This window comes from Mus caroli, unplaced genomic scaffold (assembly GCF_978045245.1).
Source record: "Mus caroli unplaced genomic scaffold, Mus_caroli_1 scaffold_8, whole genome shotgun sequence".
NCBI classification, from domain to species: Eukaryota; Metazoa; Chordata; class Mammalia; order Rodentia; family Muridae; genus Mus; species Mus caroli.
The window spans coordinates 79,935,125-79,957,663 of record NW_028227263.1 but is presented as its reverse complement, the minus strand read 5'-3'; the positions used below and the strand labels follow the sequence as shown (position 1 = coordinate 79,957,663).

The following is a 22,539-nucleotide window of genomic DNA, read 5'->3' as shown; positions in this document are numbered from 1 at the left end:
GACCCAAGGCACTTCTGCTTGAACTCTGGGCTGTACTCTAGGTAGATCAGTTGACTTGTTCTGCCTGTCAAAGTATCATAGACTGGATGGTATAAGTAATAATCTGGGGTGTTTTTTTCTCTCATAAAGGTTGGGAAGTCAAGTGAAATCACATGTTTTCTGGTGAGGGCCCTCTTTCCTGGATTATAGATGGCTACCCTCTCAATACAGCCTCACCAGGCTTCTTATGCATACTCAGAAAGCAGGGGAAGAAACAGTCTGTCACCTGGTTGTCTTGTGTCTGCACCTTTGCTTCTGAGGACAGAAGTTCCGTCAAGGCCCCACTATTAAAACTTGTCTAACTTTAATTGCGTCCCTAAAGGCCCTGTCTCCAAATCAAGTCATACTTACTGTTAAGACTCAACCTTTGGGTTTCAGGGAATGTCACTTAGTCAGTGATGCTGGTGTGGTGGTTGCCATTGAGTGTCTACTCAACTGGACCTACAAGAGACGAGCCTTGGGGAGGCCTGTGATGGTCAGTCTTTATTAGGTTGAGGCAGAAAGGCCTACCTTTGTTGAAGGCATCATTATTATATGTGCTGGGATCTTATTCTAAATAAAAAGAGAAGTAAGCTGAGAACTTGCCATACTTCTCTACTTCTTAACTACAGGTACAATGCCACCAGTTGCCCTGTTGTGCTCCTTTTACGATGACATCCCCTCCATGATTGGTTGTATCCTCCACCTCTAAGCCAGCAGAACTCTTTTCTCCCTTAGGACACTTCTGTAGGGGCATTTTATCATAGCATCAGGGAAAGGCACGGCTACATACAGGATGAACGGACTGCATGCTTACTCTCCACATGATGGGTCATCTTCCTTGTCAGCTTTCCTGGATTGGGGGATACCTGGGGGATCAGAGACACTTAAGCAGATGTGGTATTTCCAGACCCAGTCAGATCATGAGGGCTCTGACCTAATGAGTGGGCTAATCCCTCGGTGAATTATCTAGTAGCATGACTGTGGGATGGCAAAAGTACAAACTAGGGCCCAGTAGGCAAAAGTGAGACACGGGGAATATGTCCTTAAGAGGTCATATCTTGCTCTGACCTCTTCCCATAATACTTCCCTTCTGTTCCCTGTCTACTGCATGCTCCCGCCATCATAATATTTTGCCCAACTATGTGGAACAAGCCGCTAAGGACTGACATCTCTGTAACTGTGAGCCAAGATACAGTTTTCCTTCCTCAAGTGTCTGTGTCAGGCATTCTGTCAGAGTGGATTCCAACACATCCTCAAGCACTTTGCCTCTCCCAGGCTCCCCCCTCACACTTCAGTAGCCCTTCCTCATGACCTTGTCTGTGGGGTGCCCTCGATTCCATCCAAGCACGCATGTGGAGAGATCGATCAGAATTCAAAATGCTCGATCAGGCCTCAGGGCCAAGAATGCACGCTTCCTTCCTAGGGACATTTGAATTTGCAGAAAAAAATTCAGCTCAGGTTACCTTGGGGAATCTCTGGCTTTCTAAAAGCCTGGCGTGTATTGTTTCCCACACCATGAAGGTATTTTAGGTAAATGGGTTCTTCCCAATCTTACTTCCACCTAAAACCCCCGTTTTCCCTAGGTGGAGGGAAGACAGTTTAGCTTACTAGGAAAAGGGCAGGGACTGAATTATAGTGAGAAGACAGAAGAATTTTAAAGCCACTGGTGGGGACTGATGAAGTTTATTTTTAAATTATAGACCAAAAAATAGATTGTGAGTGTTTTAAAGCTTTCATAATTTGGCCAGGCGTGGTCACACACATCTGTAGCACATAGGAGCAGAAACCAGGAGGATGGCTGAGGATGAGGCCAGAGAGCTGAAGGCAAGAAGATCATGAGTTTAAGGCCAGTCTGGCCAATTTCATGAGTCTTTGTCAAACACAAAAACAACTCCTAGTACCCCCTAAAACAGTTTCAAAAACCATTGTAGTTCGTTAGGATAAAAATGTAGGTGTTGGCTTCATCCTGCCAGGTTACAGGACTTCTGGCCCAAGCTGCCTTCCCAGAACCATGTTGCACGGGCACACTGGTGTGTACACACTTGTGGGGGAGGGTGTTCTGTTGCTGGCGTACAGGCACATTAGCTGACCACGTTTCCCAAATGGCAAATTGTTGATGGGTCCCGAGTATCTCTGATGCGCTCATTTGAGCAGGCACAGAGATCTTCTGAAACAGGACATAGGGACTCATGTTACCCTCTGCACTCATGATCACTGGCCACAGATGCTGACCAAAGGAGCTGCTGTGGTCCCGGGTGGATGATCAGGAATGTTTGCTTAGTAAACAGAGGCAAGGGGAGCCTCTGTTATAACAGGTGACAAGGAGGAAGGGGGAGGAAGGGAGGGCTCCTTGTGCAGCTGTCTCTCCAGCTGCCAAAGAAGCCAGCTCTGGATTGAAGTCCCCAGGGTTGGTGTCTTTAAGAGACCCTAGTACCCACCCTTTGAGCCCAGGGGCTTGACTGAGGGCTTCTCAGCTCACCTTTTCTACATGAGCCTCTCATCTTTCAACTACAACAATGTTTTCTCCCCACATGGCAGTTCTTACTCCAGTTAGAATCTGTGCCTGGCTTGAGGTTTATCATGGACAGAGAGTCAGGAAACACTTGATGAAGTGTTTGTCAGAACAAGAGATTTTCAAGGCTCCTCCCGTGTCCTGAGGTGAACCTGCCAGGGGCTGGTGTTGCTGAACTGCTTGTTCCAGAAGTCCCGGAGCACTTGAGGGGTCTTCCAAGGTCAGTCACATTGGTCATTGGAGAAATGTGACACTGGCTTCTTGGAGGTCCCCTCCTACCCACTGGGTCCTGTGTACTAAAGTACCATCTTGTTTCGAGGGTGAGAAATCTGTGCTGACTCTCCATGCACTTGACTCACACTGGTTATGGTCTGTTGAATATCAACAGTTATTTATGTCTCTCCCCTAGGCCCTCTCCTGGCCTGTTTTGATTTCTACAGAGTATAGCAAACCATTGGGATAAACTTTTTTTGCTTCCAACTTATGAATTCCACAGGAATTTCCTCCTCACACTGACAGTTTACACTTAGCTCATTGACTGCATCAGCACTCGTGGCTTCTAGGAGCTACTGCTGTAACCCAGAGACCTTCAGATCCTGGTTCGAAACCTGCTACACGGTTTCCAAAGCTGAGCTCTTGGCTGTGCCTGGGAAACTGGGCCAAGAGCATGTGCCCTCGGCTGCAGTATCATGATCAGATTGACCACAGAGAACAAGACCCAGCCTGCGTGATCTCTCCTGACTCTGACCTCTATCCAACAACACCCTGTGACAGAGCAGTGGCTTGTGCAGGGTTGGGGCATACCTGCCAGCTCAGTTCACCTGTGGGGCTGTTGCTGGGCTCATATAAGTAAGCATTAAACCATAAAGCAAGGGGGTGGGGGCTGGAGCCTTCCATGGAGAGCGTGCCAGCACTCTCATACTTGGCTCGACAGATGAAATGAAGGTAACCCCATACCACTCCCCAAATATTCTACTCCAGCCATTCCTCCATTTTTTTACTAGTACATCTGAGAAGGCACTGCCTACCCCCAGGCCTGGAAGATCTCCTTTCTTGCTCTCTGATGGTTCTCTAATTCTGCTGCTTTTATGCTGGTTTTATGCCTCATTCATTACAATTTACGTTTTGTGTGTGGTGTGAGATACTTGGCTCTCTAGCTGTCCAGCACTATTTGCTGAAAAGAGACTGCTTTGCTAATTGAATGATTGTAGTACCCTTGTCAACAATCAACAAACCCTAGATGTGTGAGTTCATTTGTTTTTTTGGACTTCAAGTTCCATTCCCATAATCTGTACGTCTATCTCATATCAGTACCATACTGTAGTTATATTGAGGCTCAAAATCAGAACGATTGAACCGTCAGTGGTATACTTTTTAAAAACTTTAGTCTATCCAGCTACTCTTTCATCTAATGTGTGGGCTACTAAATTTTCTCAGCTCCTCTGGGCTCTTCTCAGTCAGTGGGTATAAGGTGTGGGTATTTTTGTTGGCAATGACATTGTCTGTTTAGGAAGGAGGCAAGTGACCTTTGAGACCATTGCTCCACTGTCCTACATAGTATAGAAATAAAGACCTTGGCTAAGGCATCTTCTTTCTACACGGCCCACCCTGAGGGGCTGGGAAGGAGAGATGAGGGCACACAGAGGACATCCTGTTGGGAGAATGGCAGGGTAAGGCAAAGGCTTGGGGAACAATCCACTGTGCTCCAGGAGATAGATGCCACGGTGAGACAGAAAGTCAGAGCCCAGCAGGTATGGAGCACAGAACTTCTGAGTCCCAGGCAGTCCCAGTCTCTACCTGGCCACTTCTCTTGCCAGCCAGCCAAAGCCTCACCATAAACGGTGCTGCCTGTTTGGTTTGGTTTGGTTTAGATTCTGTGCTCCCTGTGGGGCTCTGGGGTTCCTTGGGAGACAGTGCCATGATATCCTGCAATCAGAGTGAATCCTGGTGAATCCCTGATTTCAGAAACCAGACTGAAAGGGAACAACCCAAGTGGGTCAAGAAATTTGAAGAGAAAAGTCTAGACAGGGGTGGTGCTGGGATGGACATGATATTTCTTTATTGCAACTGATAAACTATTTTGCCCAGCCTGGTGGTTATTTGTTTGTTTGTGGTTTTGGTTTTTGTTTTCTGGTACTCTGATTTGATTTTGCCTCTTGCTACGATGTATTTGCAACTCGGTCACTGGCAGTCATTCATGGACATGTGCAGAGCCATGAAATCTGAGTCACCGGACAGGCACGTTCCCGGCTGAGGTTGAACAAGGCCATGCTTGGTTTTGCTGTTTGAACTCTCAGACCATAACAAGTGGCCTTTTCAGTGTACTTGGTGCCACACGTTTTGCATTTTCGTGCCCCTCCCCCTTTGTGATCTCATCATTTCAAATGGCTTCCGAGCCTAATGCTCGAGTGTAGCATTCTAAGAGCAGGACGCCAGAATGTGCCTTATAGAGCCTTGTGGAGAAAATACTGAGAGGGAGGAAGAGGAGCTAAGCATTCCTGTTCAAGCTTGAATTATGTGGGTGTGGGTTTAACGTGAATGAGTCAACAATATATAATAAACAAAGGATCTTTACACTGGAATGTAACTATAGATTGACACGACCAAAGACCCATGAAGCTAAGCCTGTTGTTTTACCCAAGGGCAGCATAAGTATTTATAATTCAGTGGTCATAGCAATTTTTAGAATCAACCCTGGATTGAGTTCTAGCAAAACGCACTCGCGCGCACACACACACACACACACACACACACACACACACACATTACTTAAAATGTATATATCATTATGAATGAGAATCAATAGTATCTATTTTCCATTTGTTGCCAATTAGACTTTTAAGACATTTGCTCTTAACTGTTAACCCCCAAGTTCAATTGTACCCATGAACACTGTTTGAAGCTCTACCAGATTACACACCATTGTCAATAAACACAGCAGTGCTTAGACTCAACCCTGACAGAAATGTCAAGTGATTAGCAACTCCCTTGCCATGATAGTCTGAGGGCTCAGCGATAAGTGTTGGTCTTGGCACGATGTGCAGCAGGCAAGGAAAACCCGACTGTCAGCTCCAAGGCGGAGCCCTGTGCATCTCACTAATGCACTACAAGGCCAACAGCTGCAGACAGTTTACACACTGTGATTTACTGAAGAAACTGGGTTTATATGCTTGTGCGGTGTTTGCTCTGTGACTCTAGAGCAGATCGAATAGATAGCTCCGAGTTTATGAATTATAAACTTGCATGCAGCTTTCTACTGAAAAAGAAAACAGTTAAGCCTCGTCACCCATTTCTTCTCCAACACTGTGATCCTAGAGAGACAGAGAGGAGGGAGCGAGAGAGGGGCCATGTGTGGTCAACTTGGCTAGGGAGGCGGGGTTGGGGCTTCTGGGGGTCATCATCAGCTTCTCTGAAGGAGTGAATCAAACATCCTTAGCAGCAGAAGAATTCATTATTGCCCTCTATTCCTGCATTCAGCCCCCGAGGTTTTGAAATACAATTACTCCTGTTTATCCCAGGAGTTCAACAGAGACGGAAGAAACTCCTGTTTCAGTACACATGCAGTTCCATGTTCAGTTGAGCTGACTGGGAACTCCTTGTATCATTTGCTTCCTGTAGAGCTGTACATCTGGGACCACAATCCGGCGGCATCTTAGTTTTGTTTCTGTCTCCCTTCTCTGCTTTGTCACCTAGAATAAATGAAATATATAGCTACGTTAATGGTATGGCATTTAAGTCCATCCTAAGAACTTCATTTTGGCCTCTTATTTACATGTTTATGTCTTTATTTTATAGCAAGGTAGGGTGTGCACATGCATGAGTTGAGGTCAGAGGACAAGTTGTAGGAGTTGGTCCTCTCTCCTCACTATGTGGGTTCCAGGGATCAAACTCAAGTCTTTAGCGTTAGAGGCAACACCTTTACCTCCTGATCTATCTCAGTAGCCCATTGTGTCACTTAACATAGTGAGAAGGGAAAGGATTTTAAAAGGTCCAATCCCCTTCCCACATCCCAGCATCTCTGGAACCTTCTTATCTTTAGGCTTAAGAGCATTCCGGCTTAAATAGAAGAAGCCTTTGTTCTATGCCTCCTACCTCATTCTGTACGCACACACTAAGATTTATGAAAACACCCTCAGCCCTAGTGTATTCATTGCTGTCCGTTAGCCAAGCTTTGAGGGAAGTGCCAGCTGTCGGTGGAGGTGTGAGAGGCAGAGCGCCCTTCATTTCTCTCCAGCTCCGACATCAGTAGTCAATCTTGATTGTTAACTTTATTAGATGGAGATAAAACAAGGTGATTAGTCACTCCCATCTCTTTCGTGAGTCCATGAGATCATGTCGAGAGAAGTCTCCAGCATGGTGGCGCTGTCCTAACCAATGGCTCTGGCATTACCAGATCTAAGACTGTTGAGGGGTGGTGGGACTGTGGAAAACAAGCCCTGGCAGGAGGAGGGTCACTGGGGGAGTACCTCGGGATGGAGCTATCTTGCCTGCGTCCCTCCCTATCTCCCTTCTGCTCCCTGGCTTCTAGAAACCAAGCGGTTCTGCTGCACTGTGTCTACTTGCCATTGCACCTGCAGCCTCACCACCATCTCACACACGAGAATCCATGCAGCCACAAATTGAAACCTCTCAGGACTGTGAGCCAAAACTTCCCCCGTTGGGTGTCTCTTTCTCTGGTGTTTGTCACAGTGAGGAGAGTCTGACTACCATTAGCACTGATTGAGCCTCTGTTTACCCATTCCAAAAAAAAAGTCAGGGAGGGACTTCTCAGAAGGAGGGAGGGACACTGCTAGTGAGTGGTGGTCTGCTCTCTTTGTGTCCCAAGGACTATGCAAGCATGCTGGACTGGTGTTTTAAAAATGAGTTCTGCTATGATTTCTCCTGTGGAAAAATTTTAAATCATGGAAGCATAAAGCCTTTGGACATAAGAAACCTTGCCGGTGGAGATTGCAGCTAAGGGGACTCTGTAGCAGGAAGTTAGCAGATGTTGCAGGGTCTTTTTGGTTTTTAAATAAACTAATGCAGAGAAAAGTAGTTTATCCATTGTTTCTGACAAGTGCCAATGTGGACTTGGGTGGCCCCCTTCTGGGTTGGTGCTTTCCAGAGCCTGAGGTAATCAAGTTTTGTGTTAGCATTGCACTGCTGGGGAGAATCCCCAAGAGAAGGGAGCTGTAGAGGTTCCAGTGGATGCCCACCAGCCCTGTTCTCTTAGGCCGCCTTGTGCTAGTGCTGGATGCACTGGTTGGAGTTACACAATGGAGGGAATGGCTCACAAGATGGCCAGTGTAAGAAAAAGGAGAAGGAGACTGAGCCCTACTGTCCCCTTCAGGAGTATGTCCCCAAACACCTAGAGGCCTCCCACCATGCCCACCACCCAGACACCTCAGTACCTCCCCAAAATGCCACCCAGTGACCTCCACCCCTGGGCATTTAGGAAACACTTGATCTAGACAAGACCAGGGCATCCCTAGTCTCCTACACTCCTGTTCTAAATGGATGTTTCTTTCCGTGAAGCACTGAACACTAGGGACCCTGTTTTCCACAGCAGCACCCTGGCTTAATTACCATTTATTTACCCAGCAGATCTTGCGTTTATGGCAACCTGGGATTTTCTCCAGTCTTTGTTTACACATGCGACACATTGCAGTGCCCTTGCTCATAACCTCACACAGCTCTTGTGTCTTTTATGTGTTTTCTTTTGCTGGGTTTTATCACCAAGCTGGTAATGATTTCGATCAATCATTTGAAACAATAGCCCCTAATCTACCCTTGTGCAAGAGGATTCTCATAAATAAACTTATCCTTTGTTTTCTAGTTGTTGTTGTTGTTTTTTTAAAATCCAAGTGTCTGTGCCTTGGAAAAATTAAAATTGGAAGGCTCTTTGCTGGCTGCTGCTTATAGTGCTGCATGCTATCCTATTCGAGTGGGAAGTTCAGTCTGCCAGCTCAGAGTGCAGGGGGATGCCGGGTCCCAGCAAAGTATTTGTGTGGCATTTAAGGTCTGCTGGTTCCGCAGCAGAGCCCACAGCAGGCATGCTCAGGCCAGCAAGCTCAGCACATCTGGCCATATTATGCCTCTCTTCTCTCTCACCACATGACTGCCTTAGAATGTATGCTTCTGATTGCCTATAATTGACTCACTGACCCAGAATGGCTGTAACCTTTGTTGGCAGCCACTGCAGTTTGTATCTTAGTGTGTGTGTGTGTGTGTGTGTGTGTGTGTTTCTCCCATGCACACACCATCAGGACTGTGTAACATCATCCCATCTACTGACTGGTGGACTGTCAGCAGCAGCCCATAAATCATTTTAAAACAGAACCGGAATAAAGCACTTGAAGGCAACAGTCAGCCAGATCCCATGCTTTCTGTGTGTTGTTTTCTTTCAACCCATTGTCTGAAGTGCTGGATTGTTAAATCCGCATGCATAGAATGTGTTTTCAGGCCAAAATTGAATTTAATTTATTCCTTCACTGCTGCTGCATTTGAATTCTGCAGCCTTGGCCAAACTCATTACACATTTGCAGAGAAAAATAGGCCAGCAGTAAAGTACGGGGCTGCTCATCATGTGGGATGTGGACTGTGTCACCCACTGGTAGCCCCCGGACCGAATCTCTCTGCAAAGCCTGCATGTCAGCACTCTCTGTGCCTCATGGAAGGGACTCAGAAGGAGGGAATGGCCAGTGTGTGCCAGCTTGATAACACTTTCCTTTATGGTGCTAAGGACCAGGCCCTCGCATTGCTTAAGCACTTTACCTCTAAGCTGTACTGAAAACCCTCATTTTCTTTTCCATGGGACCCTCGGGCATCATTTCCAGTCTAGATAAGTATGACCGTGAATATCAAATGCACAGGAAGCACGGCGAAAACCCAGAGCTGGCTTCATGCTAAGAAAATGAGGTTATTTTACGTAGGGAGGGGGGAGGTCATTTTTTAATGAGATAGTTCCCCCTAGATGATCCTCTTTATTCTCTGCCAACTCTGTCCCTCTGAAAATTAGTTCAGGAAAATTAGTGAGCAAGTCCCGAGCTCTAGCACGCTGGAACTGAGAAGGTGGACTGTAGGCATGGTGGCAGTGTTCAGGTGCTCCTTCCTAAAGCCATCATAGCATGTTCCTGAGCCTGAAAGTAAAGAACCACAATGCCCCCTCCTTCATCACTTTGGGCGACTCCTGCACAGCTCCAGTGTGACCCTATATGACCTCACAAGGCCTTCCTGAAGGGCAACTTGCACTGGGGTGACCAACCGATAGTAGGGGAGGGCAGAGGGCAGAGACCTAGCTACCAGAAGCCCTGAGGTGACTTGATGGTACAGGATGGATGTCCTGGGAGCAGAGCAAGCAGAAGTGCAGACAGATGCTGTGAGGGCAGGAAGGGCTGGGGCCAGCCTGCTGAAGTGGGGCTTTCTTCCCCTGCTCCATGGCTGCGCACAATAGTCTTGTTCTCCTCAGCCATCCATGTTGTTCACACGCAGCCCTCACCAGTGAGCCTTCCTCTCAGGGAAACCCCAGGCCTTTCTCTAGCATTTGGCTTACTGATACACGTCCGGGCTCGCGGCATGCTGGCCCTTGCATATACCTCTGCTATGCATTGCCTTTGTCCCTGAGGGTTAGAACCAGGGGGAGGCAAAAGTACCAAACAAGAGGATGTTCCCTCTCAAGGACATGTAAACGCAAGCGGGACACCTTCCTTAAATTTTGCAAACTGCTCATCTTGCTCTGCTGGTCCCACTCTGAGCCCTGAATGCCAAACCAGGTGACCTTGGGAAGCTGTCCATCCCTTTCCCAACTTGGTTTGTGTTGCCTCTATTCTCAGTGATGAGAATGGAATTAAATCCACTTGGAGAAGCCACACAACACAGCACACTACTGGCCCATGTCAAGGGTTTACTAGATGTTTAAGGTCACCGACATTATCACTGGATAAATACCAAGCATCCTGCATGAGCCAGTCTCACGAATGCTCCAGGCTTGCAGGACCAGTCTGGTAGACAGACAGCCGTGTCCCCATTTGCCCCTTTCCAGGTTGTGCATGATTCTGACTGTGTGGACTTCCCTGGAGGTCAGGGCCTCCCTGTTCTGAAGAGGATGTATTTTGTGTCTCTGCTGCAGGAATTGCTTACTTAGGAGGCGTGTGCAGTGCTAAGAGGAAATGTGTGCTCGCCGAAGACAATGGTCTCAATTTGGCCTTTACCATCGCACATGAACTGGGCCACAAGTAAGTATCAGCCTCCGATGCTCTGCCTTCCTTCCTTCCTTCTCCTCCAAACACTTCCTACGTGATTTGTGCCTTTGCCTTTTCTGTGATTAAAAGGTCCACCCCCCCCCCAGGTTGACGCTTGAATGTGGAAACATAAATCTCAAGTTGATTTATTCTCGAACCCAGCAGTGATGCCTTCCTGTGTGTCTTAGCTGGTGGGGCTACTTTTCCTAGCTCAGCCTCATCCTTCAGTGCACTCTAAGGACATCATTCAGGATGGTTGGATTTCTGTGGACTCTTAGCTTCCTGTTTTCTTTTCAGTCACTTCAGAAGCCCCCACTTTCCAAATGTAGAATGCAGTGTCTCAGTTCGGGAGAATCAACGGCAACCACCTTTGCACGTGCAAAGTCTCTCCTTTAAAATGAAACAACCTCAGAACCCTAGAGCCCAAAGGTGCCTCCTCCCGGAGAATCTGGGGCAGCCTCCTCCATTCTCAGAGGAGGAAACTGGGTGTTAGGGGGTTGTTATCACCTGCAGGAAGCCTCAGGGGCAGATAGCCAGTCTCTTCTACAAACGTGGCCTCAAAGTTTACCCTTTCTGCTAGAAAGGGTGTCTGTTTTATGTTTCTCTGAAGGGAAAAAACTGTGATGTGACTGTGTAAGAACTTAAAAAAAAAATTAAACTGAGGAAACCTGAGTACAGAGAGCAGTGGGGGAAATTTATATTGGATTGTATAGAATGTAAATGGAAATCAGAGTTCTAGGGAAGTGGCCCGTAAAGTTTTTCTAATGACCTCCACAGGAAGGGGCCTGGGGCCTTAACTGTTGTGGCCGGTTGTTGCACGAATAAAGCCAGTGTACACAAAGAATGGGAAAGCAGTTGTTTCCTGAAGCCACAGTGATATCTTGGGCCTTTCTTTCACTTTTTTGTTCTATTTATCTGGTGCCATTTGTAGGAGGCTTAGCAGTTGGACTTGGTGGATACCACTCTGTAGGCACAAAGAGGAAGAACAGACAAACAGGATGCTGTGTGTGTAGCATGAGAAACACGGTCTTTCTAGACGTGATGTGACGTAAGGAAGCTAGCCAGGCTGGGCTCTGACGTGCTCTTGTTGCTTCCTGACCATTAGTGACAACATTTGGCCCACACTGGCACTCCTCCTCCTCTTCCTCCTCCTCCTCTTCTTCTTCCTCCTCCTCTTCTTCCTCCTCCTCCTCCTTCTTTGTCTTTTATCTTTCATTGCATTTTTAACAGTGCTTTCCAGTGGTTTAAACTCCATACCCAAGTGACTCACTAGGGGCAGGGATGAGCATAGATCGCCGTGGCCTTGGCAGGCATTCTCTGACTATTAAAGAACCAGCCTATCTCAGTGCCTGGGAGTGTGTCAGCTGTAAGGATGCAGAACTTGCAGGACTGTGACAAGCATCTGGGTTGTTTTAAATCTGTGAACAGTCAAGTAAAATAAGATTATCTGAAGGAGCCAGAGCCGGCACACACACACACACACACAGCTATAGTCTGTATATAGTTTCTTGAAGAATTCTTTATAGCCTGCTACTAAACTCTACCTCCAAAAACAAACTCTATGATGCATCAAAGCCAGTAAACAAGTAGGCAGTGATTAAATGCACATATTGTTCTTTGCAGAGGATCAGGGTTCAATTCCTAGCACCCACATCTACCTGTTCATAACCACCTATCATTACACTTATAGGAGATCTGATTTCCTCTGGCCTCTACAGACACCTATAGGAATGTGATGTACAGAAACTCACACAGGCACACATGCATACATAATAAAAAATGGCAAAGAAAAAAGATGATTTGAGCTGGTATATGAATTGCAATATCCTTTGGCAGCATCCAGCACCATGGCCTGTCCCAGCGTGCTGCTCACACATGCATTGGGACACACATGTGCTGCCATGAAGGTTTTGCTTCTTGAGTATGAAAACACAGAGAGGCCTTCTCTTCCTGATAGCCGGTTGGGTCAAACACTGGCTGCTTAGCACAGGATGTCTGCAGAGAGGAACGGCTAGACACAGGTACACCTCAGTGCCCTTTAGCTATAGACTGTGTATAGTCTCTTGGAGAATTCTTTATAGCTTGCTACTAAACTCTAATTACCTATAAAAACAAACACTCTTGTGAATGAAAGCCAGTAAACCCTGCCAGCGTTGGGCCTCCCCCTCACCTAGTGATTACGGTTTTCCCAAGGAAGTCTGTTATCTGAGTGCCGTCATTGTTGGGCAGTAGCACCCTCTTCACCTCAGCCCCCACCTGCCAAGCCACACAGTCCTCTGAAGTCCCCTCTGGTCACCCTAGTTCAGAACTGTGGGGGCTTAGGGTGGGCCATTTGGACTGCTTAGAAAAGGGAAGGCCTACATTCTCAGCAAAGCGAAAGACCAAACTGCTTCAGAGATGTCAAACCCCGACATGGATCATGCTCTGGGATGGAGCGGGTCCAGCCCTGTCTCCTCTCACTTGTGTGACAGGGTCCCCAGGGCACAGTCCCTGCTGACACAGTACTGATGATGGGAGGGTTCCAATGCAAGCTTTGAGTCTTTACTCCTGGGTCTCAGCAGCTTTCCTGTTCCTTACTAGGCTGCCTCCTATCAGGACCCCTGTGTGCAGCTGCCCTCCGATCCCAGTGCACATGGAATAGTCACCTCCTGTGTGAACCACACACTCTTTATTTGTTAACCAGTGAAGCAGCTGACTTCATGATTTTACTTCTGATTTGATTTTAAGGAACCAGAAGCTCAGTGGGGCAGGATGGCGGGGGGGGGGGGTTCTTTTCAGCATCCACGAGCTGTTCTTCCTCCTTAGTCTTTCTCGGGGGTCTCTTTGTATATATGCATGGCTTTATCTTTTTAAAAAAATTATTTTAAGTATATGAGTGTTTTGTCTGTGTCTGTGTGTGTGTGTGTGTGTGTGTGTGTGTGTACCTGCATGTTTGACTGGTATCTAAGGTGGTCAAAAGAGGATGTCAAATCCCCTGGACCTGGAATTGCAGACAACTGTGAGCTGCCAGGTGGATTCTGGGACTTGAACCTGGATCCTTTCGAAAAGCAGTGGATGCTTTTAACCATGGAGCCACCTCTTGAGCCGAGCACAGATTTATCTGAGCTAATCAAGAGCTGATGTGTCTGGTAGTGTAAAAGGCTCTATCTTAACAATCACACAGATCCTCAGTTGTAAATGAAAGAGACAATTCTTGGGTTGGCCATGTCAATAATCCACAAAGGACACAAATTGGTAACACAGTAATGATGCTTAGGCTCTCTGCTCTGGCTAGACCAGAACTCATTTACTGACCATGTGCTTTAGGCTGGGTGCTGTGTTAGATGCTCCACGTTCTCTGAGAGGTAGGGATTGTGGAGCTATTACTTTAGAAACAATGATGGGAAGATAGCACTCAATCTTTTGTTGTCTGAGGATTTCCTATGTGCCCATAATGTGTTGAAATCTATCCCTCCCTCCCCGTCAATTTCTTCTCTGTATGTCCCACCATTATCACTCCCAATCCCCCCCCCCCATCTCTCTTAAACTCCTTGCATCTCCTTCATGCTGCCAGTATGTGTATTTGTGTATGAACATGGGCCATTCAACGGAAGGTAAGTAGCCTCTTAGGAGCCACGTCCCTGAAGAAAACCGACTTTCTCCCAGTCACCATCAACTGCCAATAGTTAGCTGGGGCTTTGTCACTCTCTCCCTCATCCATGCAGGGACAGCGCCTGTGTGTGTGTGTGTGTGTGTGTGTGTGTGTGTGTGTGTGTGTGTGATTGCCTTACTGTAGCTAGAAAATACTATTTTGTAGTCAGCTACTGCTTCTGACTTACAGTCTTTCCAATCCCTTTTCTGTAATGACCCCTGAGCCTCAGGAGAAGAGGGTGTGGTGTAGATTGCCTTGTTTATGGCTGTGTACCCTGTGGTCTCATTTTCTGTAAGAGCTGACCAGTTGTGGGTCTTCAGGTTAATTATCATCTACTCCAAAAAAGGAAGCGTCTCCGAAGAGGGTTGAGAGCTGCTCTATCTATGGGTATAATGAAGTCCTTAGAAGGCACTTTAATACCATGTCCACTCAGCAAAATAATAGTCATGGGTCCTACCCAGCCATGGGCTCTTGGCCCCATTAACCATGCCAGTCATGACGTCAGCCTTGTGGAGCAGGCTCTGAATTTAATCAGAAGGAGATTGGTTACTCCTATAACATTTGTAGCACTGATTTTTTTTTTTTTAACGTATGCTCTCAGGGTTGAGAGTGTGCTCAGCAATTAAGAGTACTTGCCTGAATTCAGTTCCTAGCACCCATGTCAGGCAGCTCACAACTAAATTTTTTGTTGTCTGAGGATTTCATACGTGCACATAATGTGTTGAAATCTATCCCTCCTTCCCTCCCCGGTATGTAACACCAGCTCCAGGGAATTCAATACCTTCTTCTGACTTCCTTGGGTTTCTGTACACCATAACATTTGCATGCACATGAGTGTGTGTGTGTGTGTGTGTGTGTGTGTGTGTGTGTGTAGATAGACAGAATGTCAGAGTTGAAGTTGTAGGACAAAATGACTCTGAGAGAGTATGTTATGTTTTGAGAGGTCATGTTGAATTTCGCAGTAGGCCTAGGAGAGACTCTTGGGTGGTGAGACCTTGTGTCTAATGCAGGGGGAGGCTGGAAATACAGCAGAGAGAGCTGATATGCCAGGACCGTGGAAACCCAGAACCTGTGCATGCAACATGCATGCATGTGGAATGTGTCATGCAGAACTCACAGCATGCCTTTCAGTGGGTAAGGCAGAGTGGTCTTAGGCAACGTCTAAAGATAGAGCCTTGTAGATGGACTGCTGAGGAGATGGGAAACCCGTGCTGTGAATGTCCACTCGAATAAAATGTGTATGTAGGCATAGAGATTTGCATCAATGTCTACCTGGCAATCCAGTCCACACCTTGCATGCTCTGCAGCACAAGGGAACTGCAACAAGTCCTCTCAGGTAACAGGAATGTCACTTGTAAAGCCAGCCTCTTGCTTCTGGTCCTCAGGATGAGTCTATCCTTGTTCTTGTTGGGTTGTTTGTCTGTTTTGTTTTGGTGGTTTTTGTTTGTCTGTTTTGTTTTGTTTTGTTTTGTTTTTGTATCTCTCTGCCTTTTCAGAGAGTGAGTTTCTCCCTATTCTGAAAATTACACCTCCTCTGGTCTATGATGCCTGCCCTGCACATCAGGCTGCTCTCATCTGCCCTGTACATCAGGCTGTTCTCATAGAAGCTTGGGCCCTGGCCTAGCAGCCATCAGGGCAGTGCTCTACGTCAGTGTGCCCTGGGTGAGTAGATACACCAGTGGCCCTTCTTCACCACAGGTCAGCTTTCCTGAGGAGAAGCCTTAGCATGGCTCTCCAGGAGGCTCCCTTATCCCAGGTGAGATCCACATAGCATCATGCAGGGTCCATCAATGCTCTTTCTAGCACCAGCCACCTTCTTGCTTCTGTTTCTTGCTCCCACATCCCCATCCTCCTGAGGTTCCTTCCAAATTGAGCCACAGTGGTGCTGAAAGCTGTTTTGCCCTCCTGGACCCTATCCCCTTGGACACACTGAGTTTTCTCTGAGGAGTCATGCTGTAGGCAGGTTTATTCTCCATATCATCAACAGTCACCTCCTAAGACACCATAGTTAAGTGTACAGCACAGAACCTAAAATAATATGTGACGGAAAGTGTGGAGCTGACTGGCAGAGGCATGACTATGGAGACACGGAGGGGCACTGTCTCCTATCAAATGCACCGATATGGAAATCTGTTTAGTCATCTAGTTGTCACGTAAACACCTGAAGGCACTCACATGTTACACATGGCTACAGTCAGACCACTTGTACGCTCCTGGAGGCACAGATCCATGCAGCACCCTGGAGCCATCTTCGTTCTTTTACAAACATTGGCCCTGGTTGACTAAAAGGTAGGGAAGCGTGAGCAGACCCTGGGATGCCACAGGTACACAGATGTAACAGGACCCAGGGCGTTAGAAGTTCACATGGCACCTCGGAACCGGAACCTCTTCACTGTGGGTGTTTCCTGTCAAGAGTGTGACATTGAAGAGGTGAGCTGAGGACAGCAGGTGTCAGGAGACAATGCAGCTGACCATGTGTGTGTACTCAAGGATTTTGCGACTCCTCTGCTACCCAGAACACGAGGGATCCAGTCTCCCTGGGATGCTCAGCCAATGGGAAGTAGGCGGAAGCATGTCTGGAGCAGAGGGGAGAGGAGGAGAGAGGCTGGTGGGGGAAATGTTCTTATAACTGAAGTCGACATAGTTCAAATGAAAAGGAATTGTCTTGGCCCCAGAACAGGAAGAAAAGCAAACTGTAATCCAGATGTGGGAGTCGTGGAAGCTCGTCTGTAATTTGTATTAAGGAAGAACTGGCTGGTACCCTGTGAGGAACACTGAGGGGATGCAGGACAGTTCTGGGCTGGCAGGTGGCCTCCTAGCATCCTGTGCAGTGTGTCTGGCTTGTGTGCTGTATCTTGGAGGTGCTGGGTATAGCATGCCGACAGATGGGCCAACTTTGTAACAGGGCACGACAGAGACTTTCTGTAATGTCATAACTGTTTAGACATCTTGTGTGTATGTGGAGGGTGGGGATGCTTTTATTCTAGATAGAATTAGGACAGTTGATACACTAAGAGCCTGGCCTTCTTTAGGGCCAAGAAGAGAGAAATCTTCTAACAAGCGTGCGGTGTCTTGGGTCTGGTTGTGGCATAGGGTTTTCTGGCAGGTTTTTCCCACTGGTCCCCTGACCTCATCTCCATCTCCTAGTCAGCTTCCATAGTCCCTGGGAGGCTATGGTTCCATCCTTAGTAAAGGGCCATCATGGTGGTAGGTAGCTACCTGCAAGGGCTTAGGTTTTCCAAGGAGGGAGTCTCAAAGAGATTTGGGGGTATAATTTCCGTTCTCTTCCCCTCTTCCTCCACCAAAGGCAAAAGTCAGTACCTAGCATTTGTTGTTGGATGTGGTGTCACTACCCAAATTCAGAGAGATGCACAACATGCTGACCTCGTTTCTTGTTTTTTATTTTCATTGATGGACTAGTCTGTATTTCAAACTTTGCTACTTAAAAATCTCAGAGCTTGCCACATAAATCAAGCTGCCCCTCCTCCCATAGCACCTCAATAGAGATAGAACTCTCAAAGGTCTAGAGGGTTCTCAGTGTAGCTGACCCGGAAACGCCATACATGATTCTTCTTTCCCCTCCTCCAAGAGTCCTTGTATCCACCTCATGATGGAGGTTTCAAGCGGGATGGCTGCTGTGATCAGAGCATCAAGGATGTTCGTGTAAGTGGCCCAGCATTCAGGACTGCAGAGACACTACAATCCTTCCCTTGCCACCTCAACATGAAACATAGAGGCCTGTATGAAGAGAAGGCACTTCAAGTCTCTGGGAAACCCAGATCCCCCTTCCTTGAAAGAACCTTAACCTCAGTGTGCCCAGGCCAGGCTTGACACCGTGCTGCAGACAGAGGGACAGACCACTAGGAAGCTGCTCCAGGAGCTTGTCCCCAAGCCTGCCAATGCAGTCTTGCCTGCATGCCGAGCAGTGTGGACCAGGAACTATTACATAGATGTCGTCTGCTATGATAGAAAACGCAGCTGCGAGGAGGCGCCCCCAGTATCGGTACCCAGACTTTACTCCAAGAATGATGTGTGCTTAATTATCCGCTGGATTGCCATGCCCAAAGCGAAGCCATCCAAGATGGTGGTGTGCACAGATGGGAAGACAGTTGAGGTTGGCTGAAGAGCCCCATCTGAAATCCCCTTAGAGCTCCCTTCCACTAAAGACCCTGCCAGGAGTTAGATGAGATCCAATTTTCTCGTTAGATTGCCGAGGCTTCTGGCAGCTTCAGCTAAGTGACTTTTCTCATGCTTCTTGGAGCTAGAAGGGACTTCTGAAGTCATCTTAGCCTCATCTTCTGGGTGGCAAGGCCATTTCCTTCCCACAGCTACAAGTGGTTAAGTGGAGACTTGGGCTGGAGCCTGGGCTGCAGCACAATGGGCTTCCCACACAGGGACAGAAACTGGGCTATAGTCCTGTAAAATCTCTACCCTCATCATTATATATCTATTTGCCTTTTCATAAAACAGCAGTTCTCAACCTTTGGGTCGCAACCACTTTGGAGTCACATATCAGATATTCTGCATATCAGATATTTACATTGTGATTCATAACAGTAGCAAAATTGCAGCTATGAAGTAGCAGTGAAATACTTTTATGGTTGGGTGTCACCACACTATGAAGAACCAAATGTATTAAAGGGTCACAGCTTTAAGAAGGTTGAGAACCACTACCTAAGAAGATTACCCTCTCATGTGGCCAGTCTTTTAGAGTCTGTAGAATAGGTGTATCCTAAAAAGGGTTGGACCCTTTCTCCCGGCTGAAGCCCTCATGCATCAAATGCCTACCAGTAGTAGGAAATTTTAAACCAAATACCTACAGATAGCTGCAGATGCTGAGACCTCAGGGATCTTGCCAGCGGCCTGTGCCCTGGCATACTCTGAGAAAGGACCCTTCTAGCCTTTTCTGTCTGGTGTACATAGGGCATGTTTCCACCTTGCACGTGGCTGGTGACTTGATCATGTGGCAGAAAGTCCCGGTTGAAGGACCTGGGGTACTGGAGAGAGCTGTGCATTTACATACTTTGTGGCTGACACCCCAGCAGGACATTAGAAGTTGCCAGGGACCAGCACATGGACCCAAGAGTGGCCTCTTGGGAAAAATAGCAATAAGTGGGTGGTTATACATGACGGGGGAGGGGGCATCATTTGAATCAAGTCATTGGAATTATTAAGCCTCAAGATTCCATCTCATTCCATATAGCCACACTCCTGAATTTTAATTCACATCTTTATAGCTCTCTAGGGTGATTTGATGGGTTAGGACTGAGGGAAATCTGCCAGTTTCAAAATCGGATCCTTTATGCTCATAACTACCCTGGAGAAGGTCCTCATTCTATATAGCCATACTTCTGAGGTGCTAAGAAAGGGCTTATGCAAAGCAGACTTCTGCCATTCTTTGACTCTTAGATTGCATAAGGATGAGAGGGCATGCCAAGGACATGGGTTGGTAGTTTTGAACCACATAGGGAAACATCAACATCCCTGATGAGGGTGGGATCCAGGGCTGGGAGGCGAGACAGGAATCTGTGTAGCAAGAAGCAGAGCCCTGTGGTCCTGGGATGTGCAACCCTGGGAGCTTGAACCTGCTTCTGTGCCCTGGTGTGACTTCCCCGGCTGACAACAGTATGGATTGTTGAAGGGAACAAGGAAGAGACATCCCACTGATCTTTAGAAGTCACATCACTCTTGGTCCCAGTGTTTCTGTGGAACAAAAAATGGGGTCCTGCATCCAGCCCAGGGCTCAGGCCACTGGGCGAGGCGGACATGGGGAGTTTGATTGAGCACACCCCACAGCATTGCTGGGCAAGTGTCAGGCTGTTAGAAGCTGCAGGACCCTGCTCCAGGGGTGGGGAAGGTGCAGTCTGAGGTCCCTGGAGACTGACTGGAGTTGGACTCTGACTCTCAGGCACCACAGACACCGCTGGGTACCACAGAAGAGCCAGGGACTTCAGGTTCTCAGACACTGTTGGATGTCTCAGAAGAGCTGAGAACAGAGTGGGGACCCTTGGGGGGACTCTAGCCCAGAGGCCAAAGGGAAAAGGGCATGGAGAGGGCTGTGGCAGGTTACCATAGGGACAAGAGTTCTTGTCTTGCCTGGGTGACTAGCTTGGTTTGGTGGAAGCTGTGGCTGGAGCACAGGGAGGCTTCCTGGGTGGGAGGTTAGACATGTAACTGTGGGGAGGAGCATACCTGGCTGTTGCCAGGTAACTGTGAGGGTGGAGTCCAGACAGGAGCTTGGGGCATTGCCTACATGACTGATGGCCACACACCTCTCTGCAGGGGGATTGTGGGAGGCTGTAGCTGTGACAGGAGCCAGAAGTCCAGGAAGCATAGCTGAAAACCTCCTGTCTCTTAGGATCACCAGGGTTCCAGGCCTGTGCTTGACCGACTGGGGAATCAGGCTGTCTGTGCACTGCCACATGTGTTTCCACATCCAGGATGTGACAAACCCGATAGGACCCCTGCTGGGGAGCAGCTTCAGATACTCTGGGGACCAAAGGATAAAACATCCACTTGATGACCACAGGGGCTTTCACCATTATCACTCCTTCAGACAAAAGCAATGATTAACAGTCTGGTAACTGACCCCTAGCGGGCCTACCGTTGTCGGTATTTGGGCGTTCTAGAAGAGATGGAACACTTGGGTTAATTAAGCGTCAAGAGTCTGCTCTGTGATACTTGCTCTCTAATCATTCAAGAGCATAAAAACTGTCTCCTCCCCTGCAGGAACCCATGCCTCCAAGTTCCCGGGGCTGCCTGCTGCACAATCCAACACTCAGCAGAGCAAGCTCCCTGAAATGCCCTTCCTCCCCTGATGTCCACTGAATGGGCCCCTCTCTTTCACAATTGTCACTTTGACCTCATTTGTCTCATGCCCAGTTCAGAATCTGGCAAAGGAGCTCCAGGAAAGCTCTGTCTTTGACACTGTTCAGATACTGTCAAATGTCATCTGTGGCTTTGCTCTCTGATGTGGTGTGAGGATTGGCAACCCCCACCCCCCGCCCCCCAGCACCTGGGAGAGAGCTAGGAACTCAGTCCCACAGGGTGACTTGTATCTATGTGGAAAGGATGGATAGAGCACACCAAAGGGGTAGCCTGTTCTACCTAGGTCATCTCAGAGCACATTCACTTCTAGCTGCATGCTGGAACCCCAAGAACTTATAGGCTGTGGTATATGACTTAATAATGAGTTATGTTTATCCTTAATGACAGTGACACATTTCAGAAAAGGCATCATTTTACATCATGGTGTGACTGTCCTGGAACTTGGTGACAAGTATCTCATGACCAGACAGTACAGAGCAGTCACCCTCCATGCTTCCCTCATGTAGTACCACTATACCACATGGCATGTACTCTTACAGTAGACTTTATTTCTGTTAATAAACCTCCTAGTAAGATAACAGATATAGTGTGGCACATATAGAAATGAGTAACATAGTATTCAAGTGTGTGTGTGTGTGTGTGTGTGTGTGTGGAGTCCTGTGCTTTCATTTGACAGGTAGTGTAGGCTTGCTCATACCACCATCAGGTGAGGGACCACTAGGAAAAGTGATACAGTGATGTAATGTGTGAAAGTGGTTCATTTTCCTTCTGATGTTTTAAAGACAGTAGCATTCACATAAGAAACCCAGTCAGGGTTCAAGACCATTGTAAGTATTGAAGACCAGGTGCTAATAGTATGCTTTATAGCTTGGCAGGTGGCATTTAAAATAAGCCTCAGACATCTTTCTTTGCTATTCTCCACAAACATATACTACTAACTGATCCCGGTACCCTTTCCATTGAATCCCGATTCATAGCCCCTTTAACTCTACAAGCAGCCACTGCCAGTGTATTTGGGTTAAAACTGATTTGCCAACTTGTGTTGGAGGGGCAACGCTAAGACAGTGCAGTCTCAGGTTGCATTGACATAGCCTTCTCTCCCGAAGTGGAGGACGAAAGAGTTGTTCTGCTTGCCTTTCCCCAGTTAAACACTGAGAAGCCTGCACTTCATGGTGCAGCATGGGAGGACAGGTGTAAGGACTTTCGATGGGCGTGCACCATGCACATGCCATGAAGGGAAATCGGGGAAGAAAGAGCTGGAAGAGCTTAGTGTTGGAGAAGGGCAGGGACACCAGCACTTGGCACACCAAAGGCTGCCAGGACCTTCC

The 22,539-nt window shown here is 47.6% G+C and overlaps 1 protein-coding gene across 1 annotated transcript in view; it reads left to right on the top strand.

Moving 5' to 3' along the window:
- The window catches only part of Adamts17 (ADAM metallopeptidase with thrombospondin type 1 motif 17), a 306,153-nt gene that overhangs the window by 113,673 nt on the left and 169,941 nt on the right, over positions 1-22,539 (top strand). Inside the window, exon 8 of the mRNA XM_021167985.3 lies at positions 10,641-10,746. Within this exon, the coding sequence (XP_021023644.1) occupies positions 10,641-10,746 (106 nt within the window). The remainder of the gene's footprint in view (positions 1-10,640; positions 10,747-22,539) is intronic.